This window comes from Lingula anatina, chromosome 8, assembly GCF_051362555.1.
Source record: "Lingula anatina isolate TDL-2025a chromosome 8, LinAna3.0, whole genome shotgun sequence".
Lineage (NCBI taxonomy): Eukaryota > Metazoa > Brachiopoda > Lingulata > Lingulida > Lingulidae > Lingula > Lingula anatina.
In genome coordinates, this window is record NC_141774.1 from 15,921,527 (window position 1) to 15,949,150 (window position 27,624).

Genomic DNA, 27,624 nt, shown 5'->3' on the forward strand with positions numbered 1-27,624 from the left:
ATGCAGGTCAAGTTCGAAAATCAGCATGATCGGGCCATTATTGTAGAAGTTATGCTGTTTTTTCATTTTTCAGCATATATGCAACCTTGTTAACACATTTCAACAAAAAACGATAGGCCTGTTGTCATGAAACTCACAGGAAAAATTGATCTTACTAAAACGCAGGTCAAGTTCAAAAATCGGCATGATCGGGCCACTATTTTAGTAGTTATGCTGTTTTTTCATTTTTCAGCATATATGCAACACTGTAAACACATTATAAGAAAAACAGAAGGCCCAATTGTCATTAAACTCACAGGAATGGTCAGTCTTACTAAAACACAGGTTGAGTTCGAAAATCAGCATAATTGGGGCATTATTTTAGAAGTTAAGCTGTTTTTTCACATTTCCTCAGATTTCCTCAGATTTAATTCTTAGGCATGTTAATAGCCTTATTATTTAAGTAGTAAGATACTTAAAAGTGTTTGTTTGACATTTCCTGCATCTTTACAACATTGTTAGTTGATTATGTAAAAATGATGGTAAACTTGTTATCGTATATTGTGTAATAAAGTGTCAAAAATGGGAATAAACTCATATCATTGCAGTTTGTCAGATTCAATCATCCACTATGTTTAGAATATCAGAATGGAGGAAATTGGACATTTAACACTGTTTTTTTTGATAATTTTGCCATCTCATCAATTTTCTTAGTTGATCATATAAAAATTGCAATAAACTGTTTATTTTGTTTTATGTTTAAAAAGTGTTAAAAATGGGAACAACAGTGTTGTCTTGTTTACATTTTGGCATAATATTTTCAAGGTGTGACTTTGAAGTACCATTGGCCTGAAGACTTTTGCTGGTCACGTTTTCTGAATGTCCATGTTACTAATATTTTATTATTAAAAATTGATGGTTATTATGCTGTTAAACATTATGTAATGTTGCATCAAAATTTGAAGAAACCCCTATTTTGGGCACTGCTCCCAAGATGACCATTTAAGAAAAACCATGTCACTTACTGTTTTCAAACTTACAGGAAAGAAACATGGGACTAACACCCCATTTCCAGGGCTCAACATAAATTTTTTAACCAGGTTGCCCCAGGGCAACCTGCCACATTTTTTTACTTGCCCAAACTTTGCCTCAACTTGCCCATTATTATTATATTAACGAAAAATTTTGAAACTCTCGATATGCAAATTTTTATCATTACATTTTACTGATGTATAAAAAATAAAAAAAATCAACTGTGTTAACTTTGTCATCTTTGAGTTTTTTATTTTTTCTAAATCCATGAACAAGTGGATTGGCAATCCTGACAGTCTGAGTGGTACCTGTCAAAATGAGTCTGATACTCAAAGGTTAATTTTCGAATTCTGGCCTCCTTGGCCTCTGTGACCACAGGTGCAGAGCCCTGTTAGCGTTGAATTCTTCTAATGTTGGCCCTTCAATTGACACATTGAGCAGGTCGGATGCTGTCTTGGTCTTCAAACTTGATCTCCAGTCTGATTTGATGCGCTTGAGAGCTGAAAACCCCCTTTCGCACACAGCTGAAGAGAGTGGTATAGTTAACAATATGTCTACCAGGTGGAGAACATTGTTGTATGTTTCTCTTTGGACATATAGATTTCTTATTGTCGGCAAACAGGTTGGGTTGTTTACAAGTCTCCTTCCCAAGTGTGCTTTAACTTGGGTCCACTCTATTGGTATCTGTGCTGTATCACAGTGGCGTGCAACCAGGACTGTGTCAAAGTGCCTGGCAAGGTCAACAATTTCATCATTTCCATAGGAAGCTAGGCCCTCTCTAGTATGCGGCCAGTCTTTTGTGTCAAAGATTCTGGCTTTGGTGAGAATATCTCCGTTCTGTAATCTGGCATTCATCCGGTCTCTTATATCTTCTAATACATCTGAGAAGTTATACTCCAGATCTGCAGTATAATGAAGAATGGTCATACCCTTATAGCAAAACCCTTCTTGTTCTGTAATGTTCTCAAGCAGTGCCTGAAAATGCTCACCAGGTCCCTGCTGCAGTTGTATGAGCATTAGGTTTGCTGTTTCTACAGAGTCCAAATAGTCAACGGCAGTAAGGTTGGTCTGTTGGAACTTCAGACTTAAAGCACTAACTACTTCCAGCACATCACACAGGAAGGCTATCCATCGAAGGATTCTAAAATCCTTCAGCTTCTTGCTCAAGAATGCTGCTCTCCCCTTAACCTCAGCTGTGACTTGGTTACCTCCTAACTGTGAGACGTGTTCAAAGTGAGTTCTTACAGAAATATATCCATCTATCAGTGCCTTAGAAGCCTTCATCAGATGAGGTAGCCACCTAGTCCCCTGTAGACGTTTTGGTTTCACATACTTCTCTTCCATAGCCTCTGCAATGTTCTTCAATTCTCTGACTGACTTAGGAGAAAAGTGGTAGTGTTTATGAAGTTTGTTTAGCATATCTCTGATGGTTTCCATCATGGGATGGGATTTAATAGCTGATAACACACCAAGTTCCAGTCGGTGGGCAACACAGTGGGTAGATATCAAATGGGGACAGTCTTCTAGAAGTCTAGATTTCACACTATTATTAATACCCACATTTACTGAAGCACCATCAGAACCCATCCCCACCAGCTTGTCTTTCCAGTCTGCACAACCAAAGTTTGTAAATGCAGAATTGATGGCATCATAAACACCCTGACTGTGAGCATGTTCCAAATCTTCCAAACCTGTAATATAATAATAATAATAATGATGATGATGATAATGAACCTATTTAAAGTCTAAAGTCAACTAAAAGTGTTCAGTATACTTCATATTATAAAACAAATACCAAGATATATCATATGTAAACATTAAAAAATTTAAGAAAGATTAAGATTCTAGAAAATAAAAGCAATCAATAACACAATGTCCTTCAAAGCTATTACATTCTTTTATAATTACCTATAAATATCTCAGAGGGAATGCCATCCCTGACCAACCTACAGTACACTATCTCTACCTCACTCACACTGCTGTCTGTTGCCCCATCAAAAAGAATAGCAATGCTTTGGCTATTGTGCAATGCTTCCTGGTTTGGCTCTCTTATAGCCTCTGCAATGTATTTTCCAAATCTGTAATGAAAAATAAAACAATTAAACATGTACTTCAAGGCAAGTTGGCAACTGATAACTTTTTTTAATATATAATATTTTATATTGAAGTAGTTGAATTCTACTAAACAGTTTACAGTTAAAAAAATTAAAACACTTCAAAGTGCTGAAAATGTGTCAGTAATAATCCCAGGCAATTAAAACAGACAATGAGAAAGTAGGAAAACAGAGGAAGGAAGGATTCAATATAAACCTAACTATACATAATACAAAATAAGGAAATTTACCTAGCGCATGCCATATCTGTGTGATAGGAAGGTAATCTTGATAGGTCAGAACCATTCTTTATCTGGAGATCCAGAAGATTAGGAAAAGATGTCCATGGCATCTCATAATGCATAACGAAATATGCTGTATTGAACATTTTTTTCAGAATCTCTTTCTCCTCTTGATTCATCCTGCCAATTATAACATCTAGGGGGCCTGCAGGCTCACCCTTGGCCTCTCTTCGTTGTGCCCTTTCAGCCTCTTCACACAGTGAATGCTTTCGAGTGGCAAAGTGAGCCTGAATGTTATCTATTCTATAGGACTGACAACCTGTCACAAATGATGACTGTCCTGCCTTCTCCTTCCACTTCTCACATATGCTACATATCATTCCTGAAAAAGAGAGTATGAATTGATAGTAAAAGATATGGCAAATGGCATGTCAATTCAACTTAAAATCTTGAAACTAAACATCAAATTAAGAAATCAATAAATTTAGTTTAATTTTACAAAATGATTTTACATTAAAATGCTAATGAACAGCAGATTATCGCCATATCCAGGCAATTTTGCACCCCCCCCCCCCCCCACACACACACAGTGGATAAGTCTTTCTTTTTACTGTTTTTTCAAAAACCAGTCATCCTGTGACCTTGATAAATGTCTCGACTACTCAAATTAATTAGTTTGACAATGTATCACCTCATTTTTGTGTATGTAGATGAAACTACCTACCCGTATGACCAACAAGATTTACGCCGGAAGTGATCTCGACTCTCATTTAAAGTGAGTGAATAGAAGTTTCTTGTCAAAACTTCGCAAAAATAGTAAGAAAATTACCAAGCAAGTCAATTTTTATAACTACAAAGATACTGAATTGGTTAACTCGCATCTTAACTAAATGCAGAAATATTGTTGAGAATCAATGGGGGGGGGGTCCACGTGATGATAAAATTTTATCAGTGTTTGATCATCTTACCTTTGTCAGTGTCCTTTAGACCAGGAAACATGGTCCCCCATGCCGCCACCCATCCGCGCTTTCTTTTTACTTCATATTTTTTCTGTGACAAAGGGTCTGGTGGCGATCTTTTAGTGGGTGACGATCTTTTAGAAAAAAACTTCGACAAGTACGTCTGCGCCATTTTGTCGTCGTGAATGTACGCGAAAACAAAGACTAAGTACGCAAAACAAAATAAAATAACATTTTTTATGTACAGACACAGATGTGTCTGTACATATAGCCATCATCTGCGTCTGTCGTCGCCGTCGCCGTCGTCGCTGTCGTCGCCGTCGTCGCCGTCGCCGTGCACTTTTACCGATAACACGATAAGTGGAAAACCATTTTGCCTTTTGATTTGAAACTTGCAGAACTGATGAATATTCATAAGACGCAGGTCAAGTTCGAAAATCAGCATGATCGGGTCACTCTTAGGGAATTTATGCTGTTTTTTCACTTTTTCAACATATATGCAGCACCGATAACACGATAAGTGGAAAACCATTTTACCTTTTGGCTTGAAACTTACAGAACTGATGAATATTCATAATACGCAGGTCAAGTTCGAAAATCAGCATGATCGGGTCATTTTTAGGGAATTTATGCTGTTTTTTCACTTTTTTCAGCATATATGCAGCACCGATAACACGATAAGTGAAAAACCATTTTACCTTTTGGCTTGAAAGTTACAGAACTGATGAATATTCATAATACGCAGGTCAAGTTCGAAAATCAGCATGATCGGGTCATTTTTAGGGAATTTATGCTGTTTTTTCACTTTTTTCAGCATATATGCAACCCTGATAACACGATAAGTGGAAAACCATTCTACCTTTTGGCTTGAAACTTACAAAACTGATTAATATTCATAATACACAGGTCAAGTTCGAAAATCAGCATGATTGGGTCATTTTTAGGGAATTTATGCTGTTTTTTCACTTTTTTTCAGCATATATGCAGCACCGATAACACCATAAGTGGAAAACCAATTTACCTTTTGGCTTGAAACTTGCAGAACTGATAAATATTCATAATACGCAAGTCAAGTTCGAAAATCAGCATGATTCGATTATTGTTAGGGAATTTATGCTGTTTTTTCACTTTTTTCAGCATATATGCAGCACTGATAACACAATAAGTGGAAAACTGTTTTTTCATTTGGCTTGAAACTTACAGAACTAATGAATATTCATAATACGCAGGTCAAGTTTGAAAATCAGCAAGATCGGGCAATTTTTATGGAAGTTATCCCTTTTTTTTTTTTTTTTTTTTTTTTTTTTTTTTTTTTTCTTTTCAATTTTTTCAGCACTTTTATAACACCGATAACATGATAAGTGTAAAAATGTTTTTCCTTTCCTTGGATTGAAATTTACAGAACTGGTGAATATTTATAATACGCAGGTCAAGTTTGAAAATTGGCATGATTGGACTATTTTTACAAAAGTAATGCTGTTTTTTTCCCTTTATTCAGCATACATGCAACACTGATAACGCATTTTAAGGAAAACCATCAGCCTTTTGTCTTGCAACTCACAGGAGTGATCAATCTGACCAGTATACAGATCAAGTTTGAAAATAAGCTTGATCAGTTAAGTTTTGATGAAGTTATTAGCCTTTTTGTATATAAGTGGTTTTTCTTCAGATTTAATTCTTAAGCATGTTAACAGTCTCATAACGGTACTAATTGGATATGTTAAAGTGTTGTTTTAACATTTTCTGCTTCTTAACAATATTGTTAGTTGATTATATAAAAATGACGGTAAAACTATTATCCTGCATTGTGTAATAAAGTATCAAAAATGGAAAGGAACTCATCATTGCAGTTCGTCAGATTCAATCATTCACTATGTTCAGAATCTCCAAATGCAGCTAATTGGACATTATAAATTGTTCTATTGATATTTTTCCTATGTCAACAATTTTCCTAGTTGATCATTTAAAAATGACAGTTAATTGATGATGGTTTTATGTAAAAAAGGTGTTGAAAATGGAAAGAAAATCATTTCAGTACAGTTATCTCTTGTTAACATTTTGGCATTTTGAAAGTGTGACCCTAACTTCCATGTCCTTGGAGACCTTTCCATATCACATTTTCTGAATATCCATGATACTTTTATTTTTTTATAAAAAATTTGATGGTCATTATGCTGTTAAGTATTATGTTATATTGCATGAAAGTTAAAGAAAACCCTATTTTGGACACTGCTGCCAGGATAGCGATTAAGGGAAAACCATGTTACTTATGATAATCAACCTTACTGAAAAGACTGAAGTGCAGCTTGTGTTGGAAAACCATCGTAATTGTTTTCTGTTTTGAAAGCAATGCAGTACAGTGCTATTTGGTGCAATAAATGTATATGGATAGTAGGCAGTTATAAAATAATTTGCTTAATTGATTTTCAAGTTATTTCAGGGTTATAAAATAATTTGCTTAATTAAATTTCAAGTGGGTATTAAATGAGATTACATAAACACACATTGAGATTTCTTTGTAAAGTCCCATCGGTTTAGCTTTCTTAACTGTGTCACATAATTAGGAATCGATGATTATTATGCAGGTAAATGTTATTTAATATGGAAAATAAGTGTACAAAAAAAAATTTGTGTAACGCTTACATTAATGCTAAAGATGAATAACAGTGCCTTATTATTCTCAAACTCAATAGGGTTATTCATATCATGTTAGTAATTGTACAGCTAGATTAAAAGTTTGAATAGCAGCTTTATTGGTATTTTTTATGCTGTTTTTTTCACTTTTTTCAACATATATGCAACATTAATAACACAATATAAGAAAAACAGCTTAGCCAATTGTCATTATACTCACAGGAGTGGTCAATCTTACAAAAGTGCAGGTTGAGTTCGAAAATCAGTGTTATCGGGCCATTATTTTAGAAGTTGTACTGTTTTTTCAAATTTCCTCAGATTCAATTCTTAGGCATGTTAACAGTCTCATTATTGAACTAATAAGATACGTAAAAGTGTGTGTTTGATATTTCCTGCATCTTTACAACATTGTTAGTTGATTATGTAAAAATGATGGTAAACTTGTTATCATGTATTGTGTAATCAAGTGTCCAAAACGGAAATAAACTCATATCATTGCAGTTTGTCAGATTCAATCATCCACATCTGCCATGATGACCATGATGGGAAAACCGTGTTACTTATGATTGTCAAACTTTCAAAAAAGAAACACAGGACTAAAATGCAGCCCAAGTTGGAAAAGCAGTCTAATGGGCTTCTTTTTCTGGAAGTTATACATTTTAGTGAAATATTCATTATCTTTTTGGCATATTCATTGTGGGACTCGGAGCTCCCATGGACATGAAGCCGGATGGTAATCAAATTTTCTACATGTTCATGCTATTTATAGTCAATAATCAAAAATTGGTGATAATTATTCTATAATTTATTATGTAATGTTACATCAAAATTGACAATAATCTTTTTGCACTGCTACTGCAAACATTATGAAAAGAAAACTGTGTTATTTATTATTATATTTAACTTAAGAGTATGATTTTTAGGATTGGCATGCAGTTCAAATTAGAAAGCCAGGTCAAATGGGTTATCATTTATTATTGAATTTAATGCAATTTTGTGTGAAATTTCATTTTTCTCATTCTGGCACTTTCTAAGTATAAACTTGAACTCTGATGGGCCTGAAGCCTTATGCTTTTACTTTCATCGGTGTTACCTGTTGTGCAAAATTAAAATTTGATGTTGACTGTGCAGTTAAACATAATGTATTATTGCATCAGAAGTGGTAGTCTCCTATTTTGTGCATTATTGTTTTGTGCTCTTCTTAAGTTGTGACTTATGGGCCTGAAAGACCTTTGAGAGGGTCAGTCTATAAATTTCCCTTGGGTATCACTTCGCTAATTTCAGTTATAAACTAATTTGCCTAATGGGGAATACCCGCTTTAAGGGTCTGCCGCTAGATGGCGTGGGGGTGAAAGCAGTCCTTCTTAAATCTCGCAGAATCTCGCTCACGGCTTTACACCAGAGTTTAACATGGAGCGTGTGCACGCGTCGCTGACAGTGAACCAACTCAAACGCAATTTACTTGAATGTGGTGCCATAACATCTGGATGAAAATGTGAATTGACTGAAAGGTATGTGTTTTCTTTTCATTTAGTGCTTGAAAAACAAGAATGCTAACTATTTTCCTTGAAAAAAATCGAACATTAGTCGAGGTGTGTGTGTCAAATCTGACATGTTACATGTATGTACTAGTACATGTAGACTACTGTAGGTACGAGTAGGCCTACGCTCATATTTTGTTTTAGTAGCACGAAAGACGAAGATTTTTTATACTTAGTAAATGTACTTATTTTTTTCTTTATAAGGTTACCCAAAGAAGGCCCATATATTGGGGGCAAAGCCTGAAACTGTCGATTTCAGGACCCCAGGACAGCCAACTTCAAGAGCAGGATAAAATGATTACTTCAGGAATCTTACCCGTCACTTCACATCAGCGGCAAAGATTGATGTAGCCACCAGTTATGCCTACCCTAAAGCTGACTTACAGGCGGCTGTGATGGACAACAACTATTGCCAAGTGCCATGAAAACAATAATGCATGGATAGAGGGAATGATGTAAGTGAAAACAGAGGTCTAATATTAAGAATCAGGCCCAAATATGAGAAAGAATTATCAAACTAGGTGATGTGTGACATCATAGAAATATAAAATTGTATCTTAACTATTTAATGCTGTAACCATCTACCATGCTTTAATGGGATATGACTATTTCAGGTTGAGGAACAAACAGCGAAGGACACTGAGCATAGCAAGTTACAACAAGGAAAGAGCGCAATCTGACACAAAGAGAGACAATGGCGGATCACTGCTTCCAGATTTGGAGAGATAATGTCAGCTACAGAGAAGAAGTATATGAACAAACTGTATGAATAATTGTTGTGTCCAAAACCATTGCAGACACATGACAGTTGGACCCGGACCCGATTTCCCCTTTTTGGAATGTGTACCTCGTGCACGAATCTGGGCCTAAAGAAAACCCGCAAATACTATACTAAGTTAGAAGGCCAGATGTTCATTACAAATCGCCCATTCTGCTATTTTGCTGTGTTTACATTCAAAGATCTGTTTGTGGGGTTGATTCATTCTGACGCTGGATATTTTTCTACATGTATTTTGCCCAGGATAACTTTTTTTAATGAAAAACACTATAGGAAGTATGTGTCAACCAGTTTATAGAAAGTACCCCTGTATGAGATGGTTTTAGCTGCAATCATAATTTTGAAGTGCAATTTTAAAAAATGTTTTCACTAAAATGAAATAATTTGGTGGTGCTATATTCTTTACAAAAAGTACTTATGTGTTTATGCTGTTTTTAATAATATTTAACTGTAATGAAAAAAAACCCATGATGCTATTTTGTAAAGTATTTTAGTGGGATGAAATAAATTGCTAGTTGTATTTACAGCAAATAATTTGGTTTTTCTGCTTTTTAAAGAATTTTCAAAGTGATGACATAATGTGGTGGTTCTATTCAAGTAAAATAATTCATAAGTACTATTTTGTAAAAAGGAACAAAAAACTGTTAATTTGTAAAATGTTTGCTTTCTTTAATTTTTATTTCTTAAACTGTTACAAAAAGTTTTCCATACCTACAGTAATCCATTGGCTGAGAAATTGCAGCTATATATTCAGGAAAGTTATAGCACAAATAAATTATCTAAGTATTACATGGTTTCATGGTTTTTACTATGGACTGAATAATTATTTTGTTTAAATAAAATATTTGGTTTTGCTGCTTTTTAATGAATTTTCAGAGCGATGAAATAATATGGTGTTTCTACTCAAGTAAAACAATTCAGAAGTGCTATTTTGTAAAAAAAAAGAACAAAAACTGTTCATTTATAAAATGTTTTCTTTCTTTAAATTTTATTTCTTAAACTGTTACAAAAAGATTTCCAAACATGCATTATTCCATTGGCTGAGAAATTGCATCTATACATGAACAAATAAATTATCTAACTATACCTAGTTTTATGATTCTTACGAGGTACTGAATAATGATTTTAAATAAAAATAATTATTTAATTAACATTACCGGTCATGCTCAATACATCAATAAAAAAGGATATTACTTAATAACACAACCTTATGCGGGTAGTAGGCTACCGGGACTTATACATATTTACTGACAACTCTTCTGAAATTACGGACATAAGAAAACGCACTTTGATAAATCATACTTCCTAGGGGCACTTTCTTGCTATGGAGCTCTCTTTCCAAAACTTTATAAGTTTTGCCAAGATCAATTAACCTTTTTACGTGTAGGCCTATTCTTTTTGAGGCAACTCGTCTATCTTTAGGGGCCTAATTACTGTTCCTGGGTCAAGTTGTAACTGACCCTTTAACATGGAAGGTGTGTTGACATGGGCAACCCTTCACTTCAAACGAAGCCCTGAATCCTCAAGAAAATTATGCCCACCTTGCCGACTTTGACATTCAGGTACACAACAATACTGAGGCATGTTTATTAAGGCCAGTACCACAGTCCAACGTATACAATATCCAACATGGCGACCTAGGAAGGACTGAATTCACACTAGCGACACCTGGCGCCAAGCGGGCTGGTATTCCCCATTGATAGGCTACATAAAGCACACTTGTGATTTGAGATTACATAAAGCACACTTGTTGATATTTCCCTGTAAACTCCCATAGGTTAAGCTCTCTGCTAGATTAATAATAAGGAAGCAGTGATAATTATGCAGGTAAATTTTGTTTAATATTGCAAATAAGTTATATATATATAAAGATGAAAAGTTTGAATAGCAGCTTCATTGGAATTATATTTACCTCTGCCAAGGAGGTTATATTTTCACCCCTGTTTGTCATCAACATAACTCAAAAAGTTATGGACCGATTTTGCTGAAATTTTCAGGAACTGTCAGAAGTGGGCCAAAGAGGACAAAAATCAATAATAATCAACAATTGCTACCTTGGCAGAGGTCTGCACTCTCGGAGTGCTTTTCTAGTTTTGTTATGTTTTCCTTTATAATTTTTTCTCAAACACTTGCATTTGTGACTTTAAACTCTCATCCACCTGAGACTCTGACATTTCTGTTTTTCCACATAAGCAGTTGTATTGTTTTTTATGTCTTTAAACATTATGTTACTTATGTAATATTATTTTATGCACTGTCATCATTTTTCAAATATTGAGACTTACATCATGTGAATTTGAACTCTCATGGTCCTGAAACTGTAATCTTATTGAAAGGGTAGATTGAGACCATCTTCTGGGACTTCCGGAAGACAGTCAGGTTATTAAGTTTATATTGCCTGGTATCTATTTTTTCTTCTGTTGGAAGACCATCAAAATGGAGGATGGATCAAAATAGATACTTTGGAATACTGTCAGAGAATATCTCTGGGTCCGCTCATGTTATTGACCATTTTACCTGTTGTGCATGATTATAAAATTCAGTGTTGACTGACAGTGCTATTATAAGCATTATTTATTATTGCATCAAAATTAACAAAATGACCTTTTTTGCATCTTTATTTTCTGTTTTTTGTCTGTACATTTGACAGCTTTGCTGCCTTGTTATTGAGTATTAACCAAATCCAATATATACAAAGAGTATTAAGTCAATATAATATAAGGTTTATTTAAAAGTAAAAATAGAGAAAGTTTATATCGACCACGCTAGAAACTTCACTTCGCGTAGGAATACGCTAACCTTTACAGCATGAACTATTTGAATACGTTATATTGCACTTGGCGCATCTGACGCAATCGTGCAACGCTTTGTTTGTTGACAAAAAGCAAGCGTTGCAGTTTACGAGTGCGTCGTAACTTTATCGTGCAAAAGGGAAAAACACGTAAAAAATTCAATATTTTAACATCAGATGTAACACTGCACTGCCGATAGGAAAAAAATCACTTGTCCGTCGGGCAACTGGACGTAAAATTTACTTGCCCGACCGCAGATTTTAATTGCCCCGGGCAATCGGACAACCGTTTGTGTTGAGCCCTGATTTCCATAGATTAGATCGACCTACTTTGGATCGACCTAACTCCCTGGGGGTTTGCACTGAATAGCTGTCAGCCGGGCGGACACGAAAGTTAATTGCCCCTTACAGCTTGTAGTGGGCGGGGACGGACACTTAAGGGGGGTTATCTGACGGTAGTCTGGTGAGACTCCCCGCGGTGATAGATCGATCTAAAGTTGTGGGAATAGACCCTAAAATACAGCTTCAGTAGGCAATGCAGCCTGTTTGGTAATTCTTTCTTCCAGTAAAACAGTTTTTTTTTTTTTGATGAAATTTAATTTTTATGTACAGACACAGATGTGTCTGTACATATTGCCATCACCTGCGTCTGTCGTTGCCGTCGCCAACGCCGATCATGTCGCCGTGCACTTTCATCGTTAACACGATAAGTGGAAGACAGTTTTACTTTTTGGCTTTATATTTACAGAGCTGATGAATATTCATAAAACGCAGGTCAAGTTCGAAAATCAGCATGATCGGGCCATTATTGTAGAATTTATGCTGTTTTTTCACTTTTCAGCATATATGCATCACTGTTAACACATTTCAAGGAAAACTGATAGGCCTGTTGTCATGAAACTCACAGGAGTAATCAATCTTACTAAAACGCAGATCAAGTTCGAAAATCAGCATGATCGGGCCACTATTTTAGTAGTTATGCTGTTTTTTCACTTTTCAGCATACATGCAACACTGTTAACACATTTCAAGGAAAACCCATAGGCCTGTTGTCATGAAACTCACAGGAGTAATCAATCTTACTAAAACGCAGGTCAAGTTCGAAAATCAGCATAATCGGGGCATTATTTTATAAGTTATGCTGTTTTTTCACATTTCCTCAGATTCAATTCTTAGGCATGTTAACAGTCTCATTTTTAAATTATAAGATGCCTAAAAGTGTTTGTTTGATATTTCCTGCATCTTTACAACATTGTTAGTTGATTATGTAAAAAAACATGGTAAACTTGTTATCATGTATTGTGTAATAAAGTGTCAAAAATGGAAATAAACTCATATCATTGCAGTTTGTCAGATTCAATCATCCACTATGTTCAGAATCTCAGAAGGGAGGAAATTGGACATTTAACACTGTTCTATTGATACTTTTCCCATCTCATCAATTTTCTTAGTTGGTCATATAAAATGGCAGTAAAATGTTTATTTTGTTTTATGTTAAAAAAGTGTTAAAAATGGAAATAAACCCATTTCAGAACAGTGCTGTCTTGTTTACATTTTGGCATTTTCAAGGCGTGACTTTGAAGTTCCATGGGCCTGAAGACCTTTGCTAGTCACATTTTCTGAATATCTGTGGAACAAATATTTTATAATTAAAAATTAATGGTCATTAAGCTGTTAAACATTATGTAATATTGCTTCAAAATTTGAAGAAACCCCTATTTTGGGCACTGCTTCCATGATGACCATTTAAGGAAAATCATGTCACTTACTGTTCTCAGACTTACAGGAAAGAAACATGGGACTAAAATACAGCTTCAGTAGGCAATGCAGTCTGTTTGGTATTTTTATTTATTTATTTATTTTTTTTTTTGGCAGTTAAACAGTTTTTTGTGAAAATTTAATTTTTCACATATTGGCATTTTCAAGGTGTGACTTTAAAGTTCCATGATCTTGAAGACTTTTGCTTGTCACATTTTCTGAATGTCCATGTTACTAATATTTTATTAATAACATTTGATTGTCATTATGCTGTTAAACATTATGTAATGTTGCATCAAAATTTGAAGAAACCCCTATTTTGGGCACTGCTCCTATGATGACCATTTAAGGGAAATCATGTCACTTACTGTTCTCAAACTTACAGGAAAGAAACATGGGTCTAACATACAGCTTCAATAGGCAACGCAGTCTGTTTGGTAATTTTTTCTGGCAATTTAACAGTTTTTTGTGAAAATTTAATTTTTCACTTATTTGCATCTTTATTTTCTGTTCTTTGTCTGTACATTTGACAGCTTTGCTGCCTTGTTTTTTGTGAAAATTTAATTTTTCACATATTGGCATTTTCAAGGTGTGACTTTGAAGTTCCATGGGCTTGAAGACCCATGCTAGTCACATTTTCTGAAAATCCAAGATACGTATATTTTATTATTAAAAATTGACGGTCATTATGCTGTTAACCATTATGTAATATTGCATCAGAATAGAAGAAAACACAATTTTGGGTGCTGCTGCCATGATGACCATTATGGGAAAACCATGTTACTGATGATTGCCAAACGTTCAGAAAAGAAATACAGGACTAAAATGCAGCCTGAGTTGGAAAAGCAGTCTAATTGGCTTCTTTTTCTGGAAGTTATACATTTTCAAATTGTGAACTTGAACTGCCATGGGCCTGAAGCCTTATGCTTGTTACACATTTTACTTACATTAGTATTACCTGTTGAGCATAATTAAAATTTGATGTTGAATTTGCAGTTTAACATAATGTACTTTTGCATCAGAATTGACAGTAGCCTATTTTGTGCATAGTTATTTCCTGTTTTTTGTCTGTACATTTGACAGCTTTGCTGCCTTGTTTTTAAATTGAGTAAAACAAAAAACTGGACTGGTCCACTTTAAGAGGTCCTAACATGCAATTAGGAATTGACTCCCTTTCACAAGCTCTTCAAAGTTTCACTTTCTGCTATATATATCAGTTAATTAGTTGGCTGTTTCAAACACTGTGGCGCTGTATAGGTGACTCTGGTATGTCATCATCATCATCATCCAAATTTATTTTATACTGTCCGGGACTAATCCTCAACAGAGGGTAGGGTCAGTCTGACACACAGTCTTCCTCTCCAACTTGATCTATCCTGAGGGTCCTTGCCGACTAGACCAAGCGCTTCCCTGTAATAACAATAAACACAGAAAACACAGAACATTTTATGTTACCATAATGCTACCATTAAGCTTTTTCGTCATAGATGTTATGGTAACATTATAATGATATTCTGCATTTACTGGGAAGTTATTGATCTTTTTGTTTTGTAAATTTTATCATCGTGTTTTAAAATTTTTCTTCTGTTTGTTGTCTGCTTGTTTGCCAGCTTTGCTGTCTAATTTATGAATCAAATGAAGTAGTGTGAAAACATTTCTATTTCAGAGGTTTATTTGGGCTGTGGCTGGATGAGGACTTCTATCACGGAAGAACCCACTTCTGTCAGACCTTCGGCAACGAACCCCTAACTATAAAAGAAGACTTTGTTGTGAAAAACGTGGAAGTCTGGGCGTTTCTCTTTGATTGGCGATAGCTACATGTGTAACATACTACCCATATGCAGCAGAACACTTGTAAATAGGTCACTATGATTCTATTAATAGATTGTATATAGGTCACTGTGATGCTATTAATAGACTTCAGGAGGATGGATAATGTCCAGTGCTATGTAGGCAAGGAAGTGAATAATTCCAAAATGGCCGTCATGTTCCAAAATGGCCACCTTGCTTGTCTTTCATCTTTGTGCCATGTGTTAGTGCTGGTGAAGGTATTTTATTGAATTGTTCAAGTGAAGTACTTCAGTGTAAGTTTATTGCACTCTACTGAGTAAGATAAGTAATGTTTGCATCACAGCACTCCCATTTTTTTTTTTTTTAATGGAAGCACTGCTCAATGTATTAAGTGTGTATTGATGTCGAAATAATTCCCGATTTGCCTAGCTGGAATTTTAGTACATCCTGACATGGTGAACAGACTGTGCTTTATCAAGGCTTTATCAAGGCTCCACTGGAGAATAACAGATTTTGAGGAGAGGGGAAGGACAGGTCGCTCAAGATCAGTGATAGTCAGGTGGTCAGAGGGTGGGTCTGGTCACATATTTGGCTTTGTTAACGATTTTCTTTTAAAGTTGACAAGCAGACAAGAACGGATCTCAGAGCTAATAGCTTCTAGAGGTAACCAGTCGCTTTTATGGCCAGTTCCTTCTACCAACCTAGAACTTTTACAGGGTTTGAACACTGCTGCTGTTTGTCATTCACTTATGAACTTTTAACAAAGATTGTGCGAGTGAAGAGACAAGATTAAATGGTGTCCATGGGACAAAAAAGAATTTCTGAAATCCATATTCATAACAGTTTGTAGATGCAAGATGCAATGCAGCAAATATGTCTGCAGTTTATCCAAGAAATCGGAGATGGTGTTGAAGACATATACCAAGTATTAACAGTAATTTCAACATGTGTGGTTAAATTCAATTAATTCAAACAACATGGAGCAATAATCCCAGGTGGGGCTTTGGACAGTGTTTGGTACTTAGAATGTATCTCTACCACATTATGTTCTTTTAATTGCAAGAACGCCAAGCTTTAAGATGACTTTGGGTTGGCAGTGACCAGGTTCTTCATATATTATTAGGGATTTAGAGACACCTGTCTGCCAAGAAGACAGACTTGTGGAGAAACATGAAGCTGTGTGTTTGGAGAGACATGAAACTGTCTTTGTGGAGAGACAAGAAAGTGTTATTGCCTTCCTGTTATTATTACTATCAACAATCCAAAAACTTGGGAGCATGTACAAATGAATGAGTCAAATTTTCCCTTGGAATTGAGTATTCAGTGTTTCAGGTACAAAGCATGGTGTTCCTGTTGTTATCCCTACAGTTAAAATTATTAATGTTGGTTTCTAAGACATGAAGATATACAGTACATTGTTAAATGTACAGAATGTGGACACAGATGTTAAGTATTATAGTACAAATTGTAAGATATCCAAGATCTTCTAATAATTTTTATTTAGTGAAAGGAGGATTGCCTAAGATTTAGACAAAGCTTATTTCACTCCAAATTTACCTTTTAAGTTTTTATTTTATGCATTGGATTAAAATAGGCAAAAAGTATTCAATTTGCATTATGGCTTTCCACATCCTTTGCAGCTTATGGGCACAAAGGATAAATATGAAATCCAATGCTACATGGTAAATATTATAATAATTTATTATGTGTAATGAAAAAATGTTCCCATATTTTAAAGTTGATACACCGTTAAAGCATGGAAGGAACACTGGTAGGTGTAACATGCAATTACATTTAACTGGCAGTTAATATGTTTAAGTGCCGATTGAAATCCCGCTGATCTTGACCATCGGTGCCACCTATAGTTCATAAATATCTGGCAGCAGTCAAGAATTTTGGTGCGAGTGTCATTCTAGTATTTGTGCAATATGTGCGGTGTATAGTTATACTTTAGGCCTCACAAATTTGCCGAGTTGATTAATGAGTACAAGCGACCCAAATTTTGAGAAATTGGAGTTTTTTCGCTTTTTTTTTTTGCAAATTAAAAATTGCAATTTGCATTAATTTTGTCGGAAAAAAAATTATACCATTTTGTTTCTGCTCAAATTGCCCACACTGGATTTGCTAATTCTTCCCCTTATTATATGGATCCTGATTACATATTATATGCATGTTAACCAACTCTGCACTTATGTTTGGCCTAAAAGGAGAAATGTTTGTCGGAAATATGTTAACAATTGCTTCAATGTTGTTGTTGAGGTTATTCACCATTAAAATGCTTCAATATTAAATTTATTGGTTTATATTTTCTTTAGGCAGCAAGAGAGGTGTAGTCACAAACACTTGCAGAAAAAACATAACCAAAATGCTTGGCAGATTTCACAAACAAAAAGCTCCGGTATGATGCAAATTGTATTCATGCGTGACATACCTGTATGAAAAATACACCCCATCTGTATCCTTGGCTCTCAACATCTGCTGAGGTATAAAAATAAAAACTCTATAATGTGATTTCAGTTATAGTCAACAGCAACATTTTTTTTCAGTATATGTCAAGTTACATTGCTTAAAATATACAACACACAGTTCTGTTCTGTAATCTACATGCACTCTGTCAAGCCTTTCTGATTCTCTATATTACACGACCGTATTGCAACTTCAAAGTGGAGGTTCATTTTCTGGAAAAAATTTTTTTACACCTTTGGGTAACCCTACATGAGAACCTTCTGTCATAAAAAAAATCAACTGGGAACTGACATTTTCTGGTCAGAAGATTGGTTCTTTGACCCCCCCCCCTTTGCCTACGGACCTGTCAAACAAGACAATAATAATCTATATATTCCCACGTAGAGCATATACCGGCAGGAGTAGCGTCTTTTAAACCTTCAACACACTGCAAACCTAACATATATTAATATTGCCTCTTTCCCATTATGATGCCATTTCTCTTAATGTATATTGGGTGAATCGAATTAATAAATAATAAAAGCAAAAGACGCTCAAAACTTTAATTTTTTTCCTATACACTTCCCATTATAATTCAAGAAGATTTCACAATATGCTACTTCTTTGTATCACATCTGGTGCATTATTTTTGACATTATTCCGTGCAGTTCCATTAATTTAAAGTGTTTATTTAAAGTTTTAACATATGTAGCAATATACTCTGACTAGCATCTCATGTATTAATTTTCCATTACTAATTCAAACAGGTTTTGCACATCCTGGTGCCAATTCCTGAAACAAGTTTTCACATTGTCATGAACTCGTTCGCGTTCAACATTGTTAAATAACTGTGTGTAAATGTCATTTAAAAATTACTGCAAAATGATGTGTGTAATTTTGTCCTTAAGAACCAATTTTTGCAAGTCAATTGAAAAATGAAAAAAAAAAAAAATCTGCAAGGAGAAGAATAAGATAAGAATAAGATGTGCAGCAGCAACTGTCTCTTACAAAACCAAACCATGCTTATTTTAGTTAAAAACTCCTTTTTTTTTTCAGAAAATTACCTGGATTAAAGCCAAAAGACATGACAAAAATGATGACCACAAGAATGATAAAAATTGCACATCGTCAAGTTTTCTCAATAAACAAAAATGAAATGACAATTTGGCAATCAAATGTTTTGACTGGCTGTTATTTTCAGACATGTGCCCTCAGGCACTTGAGTGCAGAAGAAAATATGTAACTGTATGCGTGCATACACCTCAACATTTGAATGTAACATCATTGGAAAAGTGGACATATCTGATCCTCTTAACCACTTTCTTGACTCTTCTCAATCTTTGACTTTATGAAAGAAGAAGGCATTTTCTTTAAAAATCATAATTCCATTTTAAACATAATAATTGTTGTATACTTACATCATACACTGTTGGATATTGTATTATTAAATTTCACCTGTGCTATTCATAAATTAAATGCAATAAATAGTGTGAGATTAAATTGGCAAGAAAGCTTTGCTATCTGTAATAGTAATAAATAGAATGGGCAATGTAAAAACTACAATATTTTGTCAACATTTTCTACAATATCTATAGCTACTTCATATCTGAACTTCTTCCTACAGTCTTACTTACACAGTTTCTGGCCATAATAAAGAGTGATCATCACAATGTCAAATGCAGGGGTTCTCATCTCTGAATACAGGGGTTCACCACTTTGAGTACAGGGCTTCTTTCCCTAATACACAGATGAGAGAATCTAAGATGCAGAATCTAAGGTGCTCCACCATTGAATACGTTATATGTGCAATATATACTATACGAGGTATACTCTTTACTTCTCTTTTTTTTCAGTCCTCTGGAGCAAAATAATCATCTTTACAGCAACAGTTATTCATTGATCATGTAACTTCTGATTCCATCACTATCTATATCATAACATATATGGATTCCAATAGTCATTGTATTTTTGTGACCATATCAATATATCACATACAACTCATTTTCAGAGTTTATAATAAATAAATTCTGCTTTCTTAGCAGATCCAGCTGCCTCATGTCCCTATTATACTACAGTCTTGGAGGTTAAATCACATTTGGACACACTTATAACACCTTTAAACCCCTGCTGAAATTGTTCCGAATACATTCTTCCGAGGGCTTAAATACATTAAGGCACCTGAGTAGTTAATTGGTTCTTTATTGATAGTACTTTTCTTTCAGATTTTTTTTCGTAGCTCACCTAAAGGGCATCCATTCTATTTGAACGTGGCTGTCTGCCCTTTGACCCCTGCAAGTATTCTTTACAGCATTCTTCTCTATATAAAATACCTTGCACTGCTCTGTACCCAGAATCTCTAAACTTGGAGAAAAATTTCTTTACTGCAGTGCCAGCTGCTAGATTCTTTTTCTTTTTTTTTTTTTTTTTTTTTTTTTGTTGTTGTTGTTGGTGTTGTCGCAAAGAAACTATTTTAACTCCCAAGTGCAGGGTTCACAGCTCTAAGCACACGGGGTTTTCCACTTGAACCACAGGGGTTCACCAATCCAAATTCAGGGTTTTAAGAGGATATGGTGTCTTCTGAGAGCTGCCAGGCAGACCTCACAAACTGTTGCTTCAGTTTAATTTGTTCAAGTAGCTTCAAATAGTTCCAGTTTCTTTCCATCTTGCAGTAAAAGAGCCGTTAAATTTTACCTGGCCACTTCCATAATATGATCACAATTGCAGTTCTTCTTTTTTTACAGGGTGTATAACATATATGCAGACTTGTCTCAGTTTCAGTTGTGATATTTCCAACTGGCACATACAAAATGTATCAAATACTCCTGGACGACTGTCCCAACCAGGTGTTGTGTACCTCAGTACAGCACTTGCATCATACAGAAGGCCTCAAAATCTAACTGCACACCTGTTACTTAATCCTGCAGCAGCCCTTCTTTACCATTCCTACAGGGTGTCTAAAATACCTCTGGATGCCTTTCCCAACCGTGTGTGCTTCTGTATACTGCTCACATGATACAGGGGGCCTCAGCCTCCTCCAGCAGCACCAGTCCATACAGTTGATATTTTCTACAGGGTGTCTAAAATATATCTGGACATCTTTTCCAGTCCCGTGTGACCCAATACTCCCCTGTGTACATCCAGTCTTCTTTACCCGTCTCTGGGTGCTGACACTGCATGAACCAGCTGGGGGAAATGAAAGAGTTAATATATTGTTATGTATCTATCTGTATAAAGTTTTTTTTTAATGTAAATACAAGTTATGTGTTATCTGATATTCAGTTGTCATACTGCAGTTGGTTGTGTGTATGTACATGTGCGTTTCTGTATGTTGCATCAAATTAAATGTTTAATATACTGCACTAAGTTTATATATGTGTGTGTGTGTGTCTTATTTAATATTCAATATTAACCACACTGCCTTCTCATAAAGTTACAGGGTTGTTGGAATATAATCCAACTTCTTACCATGGTCTCCATTCATCCTTTTTCTTCTTTCTCTCTTTCCTTGCTGCCCTCTGTTTTTCCTCAAGTCGAACCTTCTCTTCAGCAGCACCATCTATGAAATACAAATATTAATCATCTATATTTTTTCATATTTCTTTTTTTAACTGAAATCCTCATATCCATTATACTACCAGTATTAGAACATTTCATTAAAATTTCTACTGAACATTGAAAATCTCCCAACAAATATAGATCTTCAATTCATGCATTTTATTTTGAGTTATTCATAATTGAGAAGACAAAGTTGTTACTTTTATAATAGTATATTATACTACTTTAATATGGGCTTACACACATGCACACATACACACACAAGACTCTAAATGATGAATAAAATGAGTAAATAAGAAGTAGGACGCTGGATGCCAATGTTCACCTATATCTCCGTCCTCTAGTTTCCGTATATCTGGTCTGAGGCGGGAATCTGTGGGCGGCAGAGTAGCGATTTGTTCTGAAGAGAGCTCATTGAGCGTTATTGCAAAGGCAGTAAAACTGTAGTACTGGAAAGAAAATAAAAAAAGAGTTAAATAAGTAAATAAATTAACTGATATTCTGGGAAAAGGATACTATAAATCGTCAAGCATTTTGGGGATATTGTTTTACAAAGTTATCATGGTTTACAGTATCCCAAATTAGCTTTGGCTTACTTAAGTATCAAGTTGTTTAACAGTTGAGAATGGGATGGATCAACACATACAATGATGCATTTCAAGTGTTGAATCTCTGTTCTTGCTTTAATAACTCATGTCTTTCTTCTTTTGTATATCAATAATCTTACCCCTAGTCCTTTATGTGTAGCTGTGGGGGTTAGAAAAAACTGCCCTATTAACAACAGAGGGTCCACTCTCAATCAATATGGTCTGCCCTCCATCAAAATTCCATTTCAATTTTCAACCATTTTAAAAGTTTGATCAACTAAGAGGGTAAAATCATCCACTTTTCAGAAAAAAGGATGCACCTATGAAATCGCTGGTTACATGTCTGGCCCTATATAAAAATTAAAACGAAAAAAAGGGCATCAACAGTAATGTTTGATTTCCTAATAATTCATGGAGTGGTTCTCTATACTTACTTGCTTAGATAGTGCAGGGCGTTCCTCGGCTCTCCATAGTAGCACCTGGCCTGGCAGTTGAAGATCACAGGTGGATGCTTTACGTGGCACGAAGGCATCATCTGCAGACTCGCTGTCCTCACACTCGTGAAAGTCCCCCGTGCTTCCATTCTGAAGAAATGATATAATGATTTTTTTCATACCCTTTTTGCATCGTCTTATTTATTTTTTATTTTATTTTATTTACCAATAGATGCAGTTTAAAATTTCATCGGATATGATCACCATTTTTTTTTTTTTTTTTTTTTTTTGAAAATATTTTTTTCCATCACTATAGTAATAACATTGCATGGGGAAAGTTGTTTCTACAAAATGCACATACAAACACTCACTTACTAGTATTTTTCTCTGAAAAACACACACATTTACATGACAAACATACACAAACTGCAAATATATATATCACACGTACAAGTCTCACTCCCCTGTCTCTCTGTCTCTCTTTCACACACACACACACACACACACACACACACACACACGTATGTACTAGTGGAAGCTTACCTGACCACTTGTACAACCTGAGATAGAGTTATTACTGGACCCAGTGGAGCTTTTGTTTCTGGACGCAGACGATTTGATCCATGTTTCATAAACTTCAGGGTCCACAGAGAACAAGGTGTCTATCCAACTTCCATACAGGATCTTCACCTTCTCTTTACTAAAACAGGTAAATTAACGGTGAAAGTTTATTTCATCAACAGAATGCAGAAAATCAAAACTTGAAAATTTATCAATATTCCAGTGTTCAACTCATTTTAGCATTGATCTAAAAAAATAAACAGTTGTGGCTAAATAAATAAATAAACAAACTAAACTGCACATAATAGATACTTCTGAGTAAAATTAATTTAAAGGACATTCACTTTGAAATTAATTTTTAAAATAATAAAATGAATCTATAAGATAAACACAACACTCAGACTGATTAAAGCAATAATAACTCTTCCTTTGAGATTCAAAAATCCGCATGAAATACATTGTAAACAACGCATGGAAATATATTCTATTGTATTTTACCACTAAAACGGCCGTTATTGTAGGAAAACTAAAATCTGTGCTTGTCAATAGGGCTTTTGATACCTTTTTTCCGGTCGACAAGTGCATTTGTTGCTAATGACGTAATGGTGTCACGCGGATTCTCGCGTTCATTCGAGACCAAAATAACATGGCGGGAAACCCTCAGACGTAAGTTGCGAGTTTTTGTACAGTGCGTCGGATAACGAAAAGCCCAGAATGGCACACATTGTGGATATAAATGCATTTTTAACAAAAAGACGAATATATCTCATGAATCTTATATAGTGTTGTTGTTGTCTGCTTTTCCCGCGGTTTTAAGTAGGTCACCAGTGACTTTGCAATGTCAGAGAGAGCTCCGTCAGTTAAAATCTCTTAAGAGATTCTTAAGAGATTTTAACAAAAAACCGTACGTTTAGGAAAAAAACCCTGGATTAACTTTGAATGCAGGAATGGGGTCGTTGGCCATTGGTAAGTACGGGAAAATTGCCGTTTTTTCCAGGAAAATTCAATTTTTGGCCAAAACGAAGAGTTATTATGACTTTAAGATTTAAAATTTATTAATTTAACATTCCAAAATGGAGGCAGAGGTATGTGACACCATTCTATTAAACAAACCCTATACTAGAGCACAAACCCCGAGTTTACAACGAAGAACAGAGCCCAGCAAGAGGAAGACCCAAAACATGGCTGTATAATAAATCATAAAAAAATCTTATGTCGTCTATGTGATATTTATCAGGAAGTGAGAACAGCTACCTTGGATTGAAGACCACTCCCTCCAGTTTGTGTGCATCTTTGCCAAACCAGCCACAAGGTTTGTAATTGAGCACCACTCTGTGATTGGTTTGGTGGTTCACAACTTCCATCTGTCCTGACTGAGAATAAATAAATAAATAAATATACTTGTTCCATTAAGTCATGAGTACTATCAGTACTAACAATGGTGTAACACTGGTGAAACAATAAATAAAGAAATAAATAGAAGAAAACATTACAAAAGCAGCAGTGCACCATGGTAAACCATTTGAAACAAATACCTGAATTAAATTTAAAATAACTATTTATTTTTGTATTTTATTCTATTTTTAACATCATTTTCATATACTGATTATCATTATTATCCTATTTTGTTTTTACAAATTTCATCAATAATCTGACACAAATGCAGTACTTACGTGTTCTACCCATAGTTTCCCCACTATGATATTGTGCACACTACAGTTGACGTTTTGCCATGTATACGTCTCTCCATGTCTGGAACAGAAGAGGAGAGAATTAATAGATAAAATTTCATATCTCATGATACATAAATGACCAGTGGATCTTTTGAATACCTGCCTTTAACGAGTACATGCCTTCCTATTTTCCTTACGATAAAAAATTGTAAATTTCGTCACTTAAAAAATAATTAATATCTTCATATGCCAGAACCCAACTTGTACATATAAGGTGACAAACCTTTCAAAATTATCGCGAGGCCCATTTTTAAGTTTGATGAAATTTTAGACTGGAAAATTATCTTCTGACAAAATTTTCATGACTGACTAAATTTTCAAGTTTTTACCCTAGATCCAACATCTTTACAACTGATGTCTTATTGCGTAGAACCTTACTTCAATAACTCCACTGTTATCGTTCCCTTGGGCTGGACCTCCACTGACTTGCCCCAGAACTTCAGTTTGGGCAGTATTGTTCCATGGAACCTGTAGGTCTGCGACTCCACGTGGAATGCACTAACTGGAGGGTGGTGACTGACCTGCTCACAGATGATCTTCCAACCAAGGTCTTCTCTACCAAAGGAAAATGGAGATACAGCACATGAATAAAGAATGAGCAGCTTTGGTGCACACATGCATGCATACGCACGTATGCACACACACATGCCCAAGTGAGAGTATATGTATAAGTGTACGTTGTTGTCCAATTCAGACATTTTCACTCCAAAAAATAACATTATGTTCATATCGCATACAATTCAATATAATACTTAGTCCATGTTCAAAAATGATCAAAATTTACATTCATTACTCTGAAAAACTTCAAATAGTTTTTGTGTAGAGCCACACCTTTACGTACCTTACATATTCATATGTTTCTCCTAGAAGAGGGTTGAAAGGTTTACCAAGTCTGTCCCAATTAGAGCCACTGGCTGACACTGCAAATGCTGTCACATACTGGAACACAGAGACATAGCTAGTAATTTATTAATATGATATAAAGATATTATGTATAAAGTTCATATTTTAATATTAAAATATATTTTAATATCACAAAAACTTCTGCTAGTGCACTGGATAATTTTTGAACTAACTAACTTTAAAGGTATATTGATAACTGAAGCAAGCTACCAGTACCTACTAAAACTCAGGGTGTAAATGATATGGAAGTTAGTGTCTAGTAGACAGTGAAGTCCAGGATGAAAATAACAAAGATATATTGGCAATTTAGGAAGCCGCCTAGTACATAATTCTTCCAGTACTAAAACTCAGGGACTCGACTCAATGTAAACAACCCAGAGGTGAGTGTCCAGTCCAGCAGAGAGTGGATGTCAGGGTGCCTCACCTGTATCCTGTCCACAGGGTCGTCACAATTGTTGGCCGTCTCCAACAGGAAGTGGTACTCCATGTACTCCGTGAGACGTTGTAGAAAACTTAAGGGTTCGTTGAATATGACTGGCATGGTGATTTTTGACAACTCCTGAAATGATAAAATTATTACAGTTATTTTTTAGTCTGTAGCAGTATAAACTGCTATTTCAAATGATAAAATATGGTTCTAGTTATGTCTTTTGAGCAACAGTTCTGTATGTTGAAATATGAAATGAGCCACTACACAGGTAGAAAGAGTTCATTAATTGACCTGATGATAGTTTGTAATTCCTGGAAAATGATACAGTGCAAACTGTTAATACCTAAAATTACAGATAATCATGTACTGGTTCCATTATGAGTAGGCATTGAAAATGTGTTAAAATGTGGACATGGTATGCATGCTGGGCAATGAATTATTGAGAGAGAGAGAGAGAGAGAGAGAGAGAGAGAGAGGGAGGGTGTAAAGGACCATGAGGGAGAGACACTGGGGGTGGGGGGGGGGGAGTATCTTACCTTGCCGATACATTGTTTCAATATACTCCACACACTGAAGTCATTCCGTGAGAACATCGGAACAGGAAGGCACTTCCTGGAAAGACAATTTTTCATTTAATAACATACAACCCTGGATAAAAAAGCAAGAATTATTTTAAGATTAAAAAAACACAAAATTTGGGTTCTTCCCACTATAAATAAGCAAAACCTGATAAAATAAATATCATACAAGTTCTCTTTCTGGGAAGAACTTGCCATTCACGTGACAAGATTTTCAAAGTATTTAGCATACCCCCTCCCCCACCCCAAAAAAAATGGAAAAAAATACTATAGAACAAAAGACATCTTTCATAAAAACTTAATACATATAGGTAACACAAACTCCTTCACAGAAATATTCCTAAAGCAAACAAATATCAACAAACTTTCCAGAGCATGCACTAAAACACAGATCAATACCAGGTTTTCCAAATTAAGCTCCGAACATATCAAGATGCCAATTCTGTTCAGTTCATACATTAATTTCAATCAATTAAGGGAATTGTGTCTCTGAAGTATGTTAAGCCACGCACTGATATATGTAAGACGTAATCTTGCACACACAATGACATGTGAATCGCATGTTAGTACATCTAAGTTGTATGATTAAGATTAAAGAAGATTATTCCACTATAATGGTAACTAAACCATTGATTGTAAAATTTGTATTACTCTTGACAAGACAGTGCTCGATTCCACATATTTTCTAAAACAAGTAGCTGGTCGTAAGTTGTTTTACGTAATCTGTTGTTAAGCAGTGATGCACTTAGCATCTCCTTCTGGTGTAAGCTAGGTGCTAAAAAAGTGAAAATTGGATAGGTG

General features: G+C 35.1%; 3 protein-coding genes and 1 long non-coding RNA gene across 10 annotated transcripts in view; 2 read left to right on the forward strand and 2 right to left on the reverse strand.

Moving 5' to 3' along the window:
* The window catches only part of LOC106157377 (oxidation resistance protein 1), a 57,502-nt gene extending 39,394 nt beyond the window's left edge, over positions 1–18,108 (forward strand). For all 7 annotated transcript variants that reach the window (XM_087019460.1, XM_087019461.1, XM_087019466.1 and 4 more), the window contains one exon: positions 15,473–18,108. In XM_087019460.1, coding sequence (XP_086875586.1) covers positions 15,473–15,620 — 148 coding nt within the window. In that variant the 3' untranslated portion in view covers positions 15,621–18,108. The remainder of the gene's footprint in view (positions 1–15,472) is intronic.
* On the reverse strand, positions 1,238–4,506 carry LOC147760467 (zinc finger protein 862-like). The gene is made up of 4 exons (XM_087019475.1): positions 4,315–4,506; positions 3,356–3,728; positions 2,920–3,089; positions 1,238–2,702 (listed from the first exon to the last, which is right to left on the reverse strand). Exons 1-4 carry the CDS (start codon positions 4,475–4,477, stop codon positions 1,348–1,350), a joined length of 2,061 nt encoding a protein of 686 aa, XP_086875601.1. The 5' UTR covers positions 4,478–4,506; the 3' UTR covers positions 1,238–1,347.
* On the forward strand, positions 6,931–10,047 carry LOC147760468 (uncharacterized). The gene is made up of 3 exons (XR_015330784.1): positions 6,931–8,450; positions 8,685–8,935; positions 9,095–10,047. It is a non-coding gene; the product is annotated as an uncharacterized LOC147760468 (long non-coding RNA).
* LOC106165733 (oxysterol-binding protein-related protein 1) overlaps positions 18,109–27,624 on the reverse strand; it is a 52,187-nt gene continuing 42,671 nt past the window's right edge. Inside the window, exons 18-28 of the mRNA XM_087019469.1 lie at positions 26,782–26,857; positions 26,240–26,374; positions 25,754–25,851; positions 25,291–25,467; positions 24,853–24,931; positions 24,434–24,552; positions 23,162–23,318; positions 22,619–22,768; positions 21,923–22,046; positions 21,508–21,598; positions 18,109–21,225 (exon numbers count right to left, since the gene is read on the reverse strand). Of these exons, the coding sequence (XP_086875595.1) occupies positions 21,120–21,225; positions 21,508–21,598; positions 21,923–22,046; positions 22,619–22,768; positions 23,162–23,318; positions 24,434–24,552; positions 24,853–24,931; positions 25,291–25,467; positions 25,754–25,851; positions 26,240–26,374; positions 26,782–26,857 (1,312 nt within the window). The 3' untranslated portion in view covers positions 18,109–21,119. The remainder of the gene's footprint in view (positions 21,226–21,507; positions 21,599–21,922; positions 22,047–22,618; positions 22,769–23,161; positions 23,319–24,433; positions 24,553–24,852; positions 24,932–25,290; positions 25,468–25,753; positions 25,852–26,239; positions 26,375–26,781; positions 26,858–27,624) is intronic.

What these genes read in the sequence shown, in the direction of transcription:
- LOC147760467 (XM_087019475.1), bottom strand. Translation starts at nt 4,477, where the DNA reads ATGGCGCAGACGTACTTGTCGAAGTTTTTTTCTAAAAGATCGTCACCC. An exon ending in ACAGATATGGCATGCGCTAG is followed by an intron (nt 3,090 to 3,355) that starts GTAAATTTCCTT and finishes TTTTCATTACAG; the next exon opens with ATTTGGAAAATACATTGCAG. An exon ending in TCCCTCTGAGATATTTATAG is followed by an intron (nt 2,703 to 2,919) that starts GTAATTATAAAA and finishes ATTATATTACAG; the next exon opens with GTTTGGAAGATTTGGAACAT.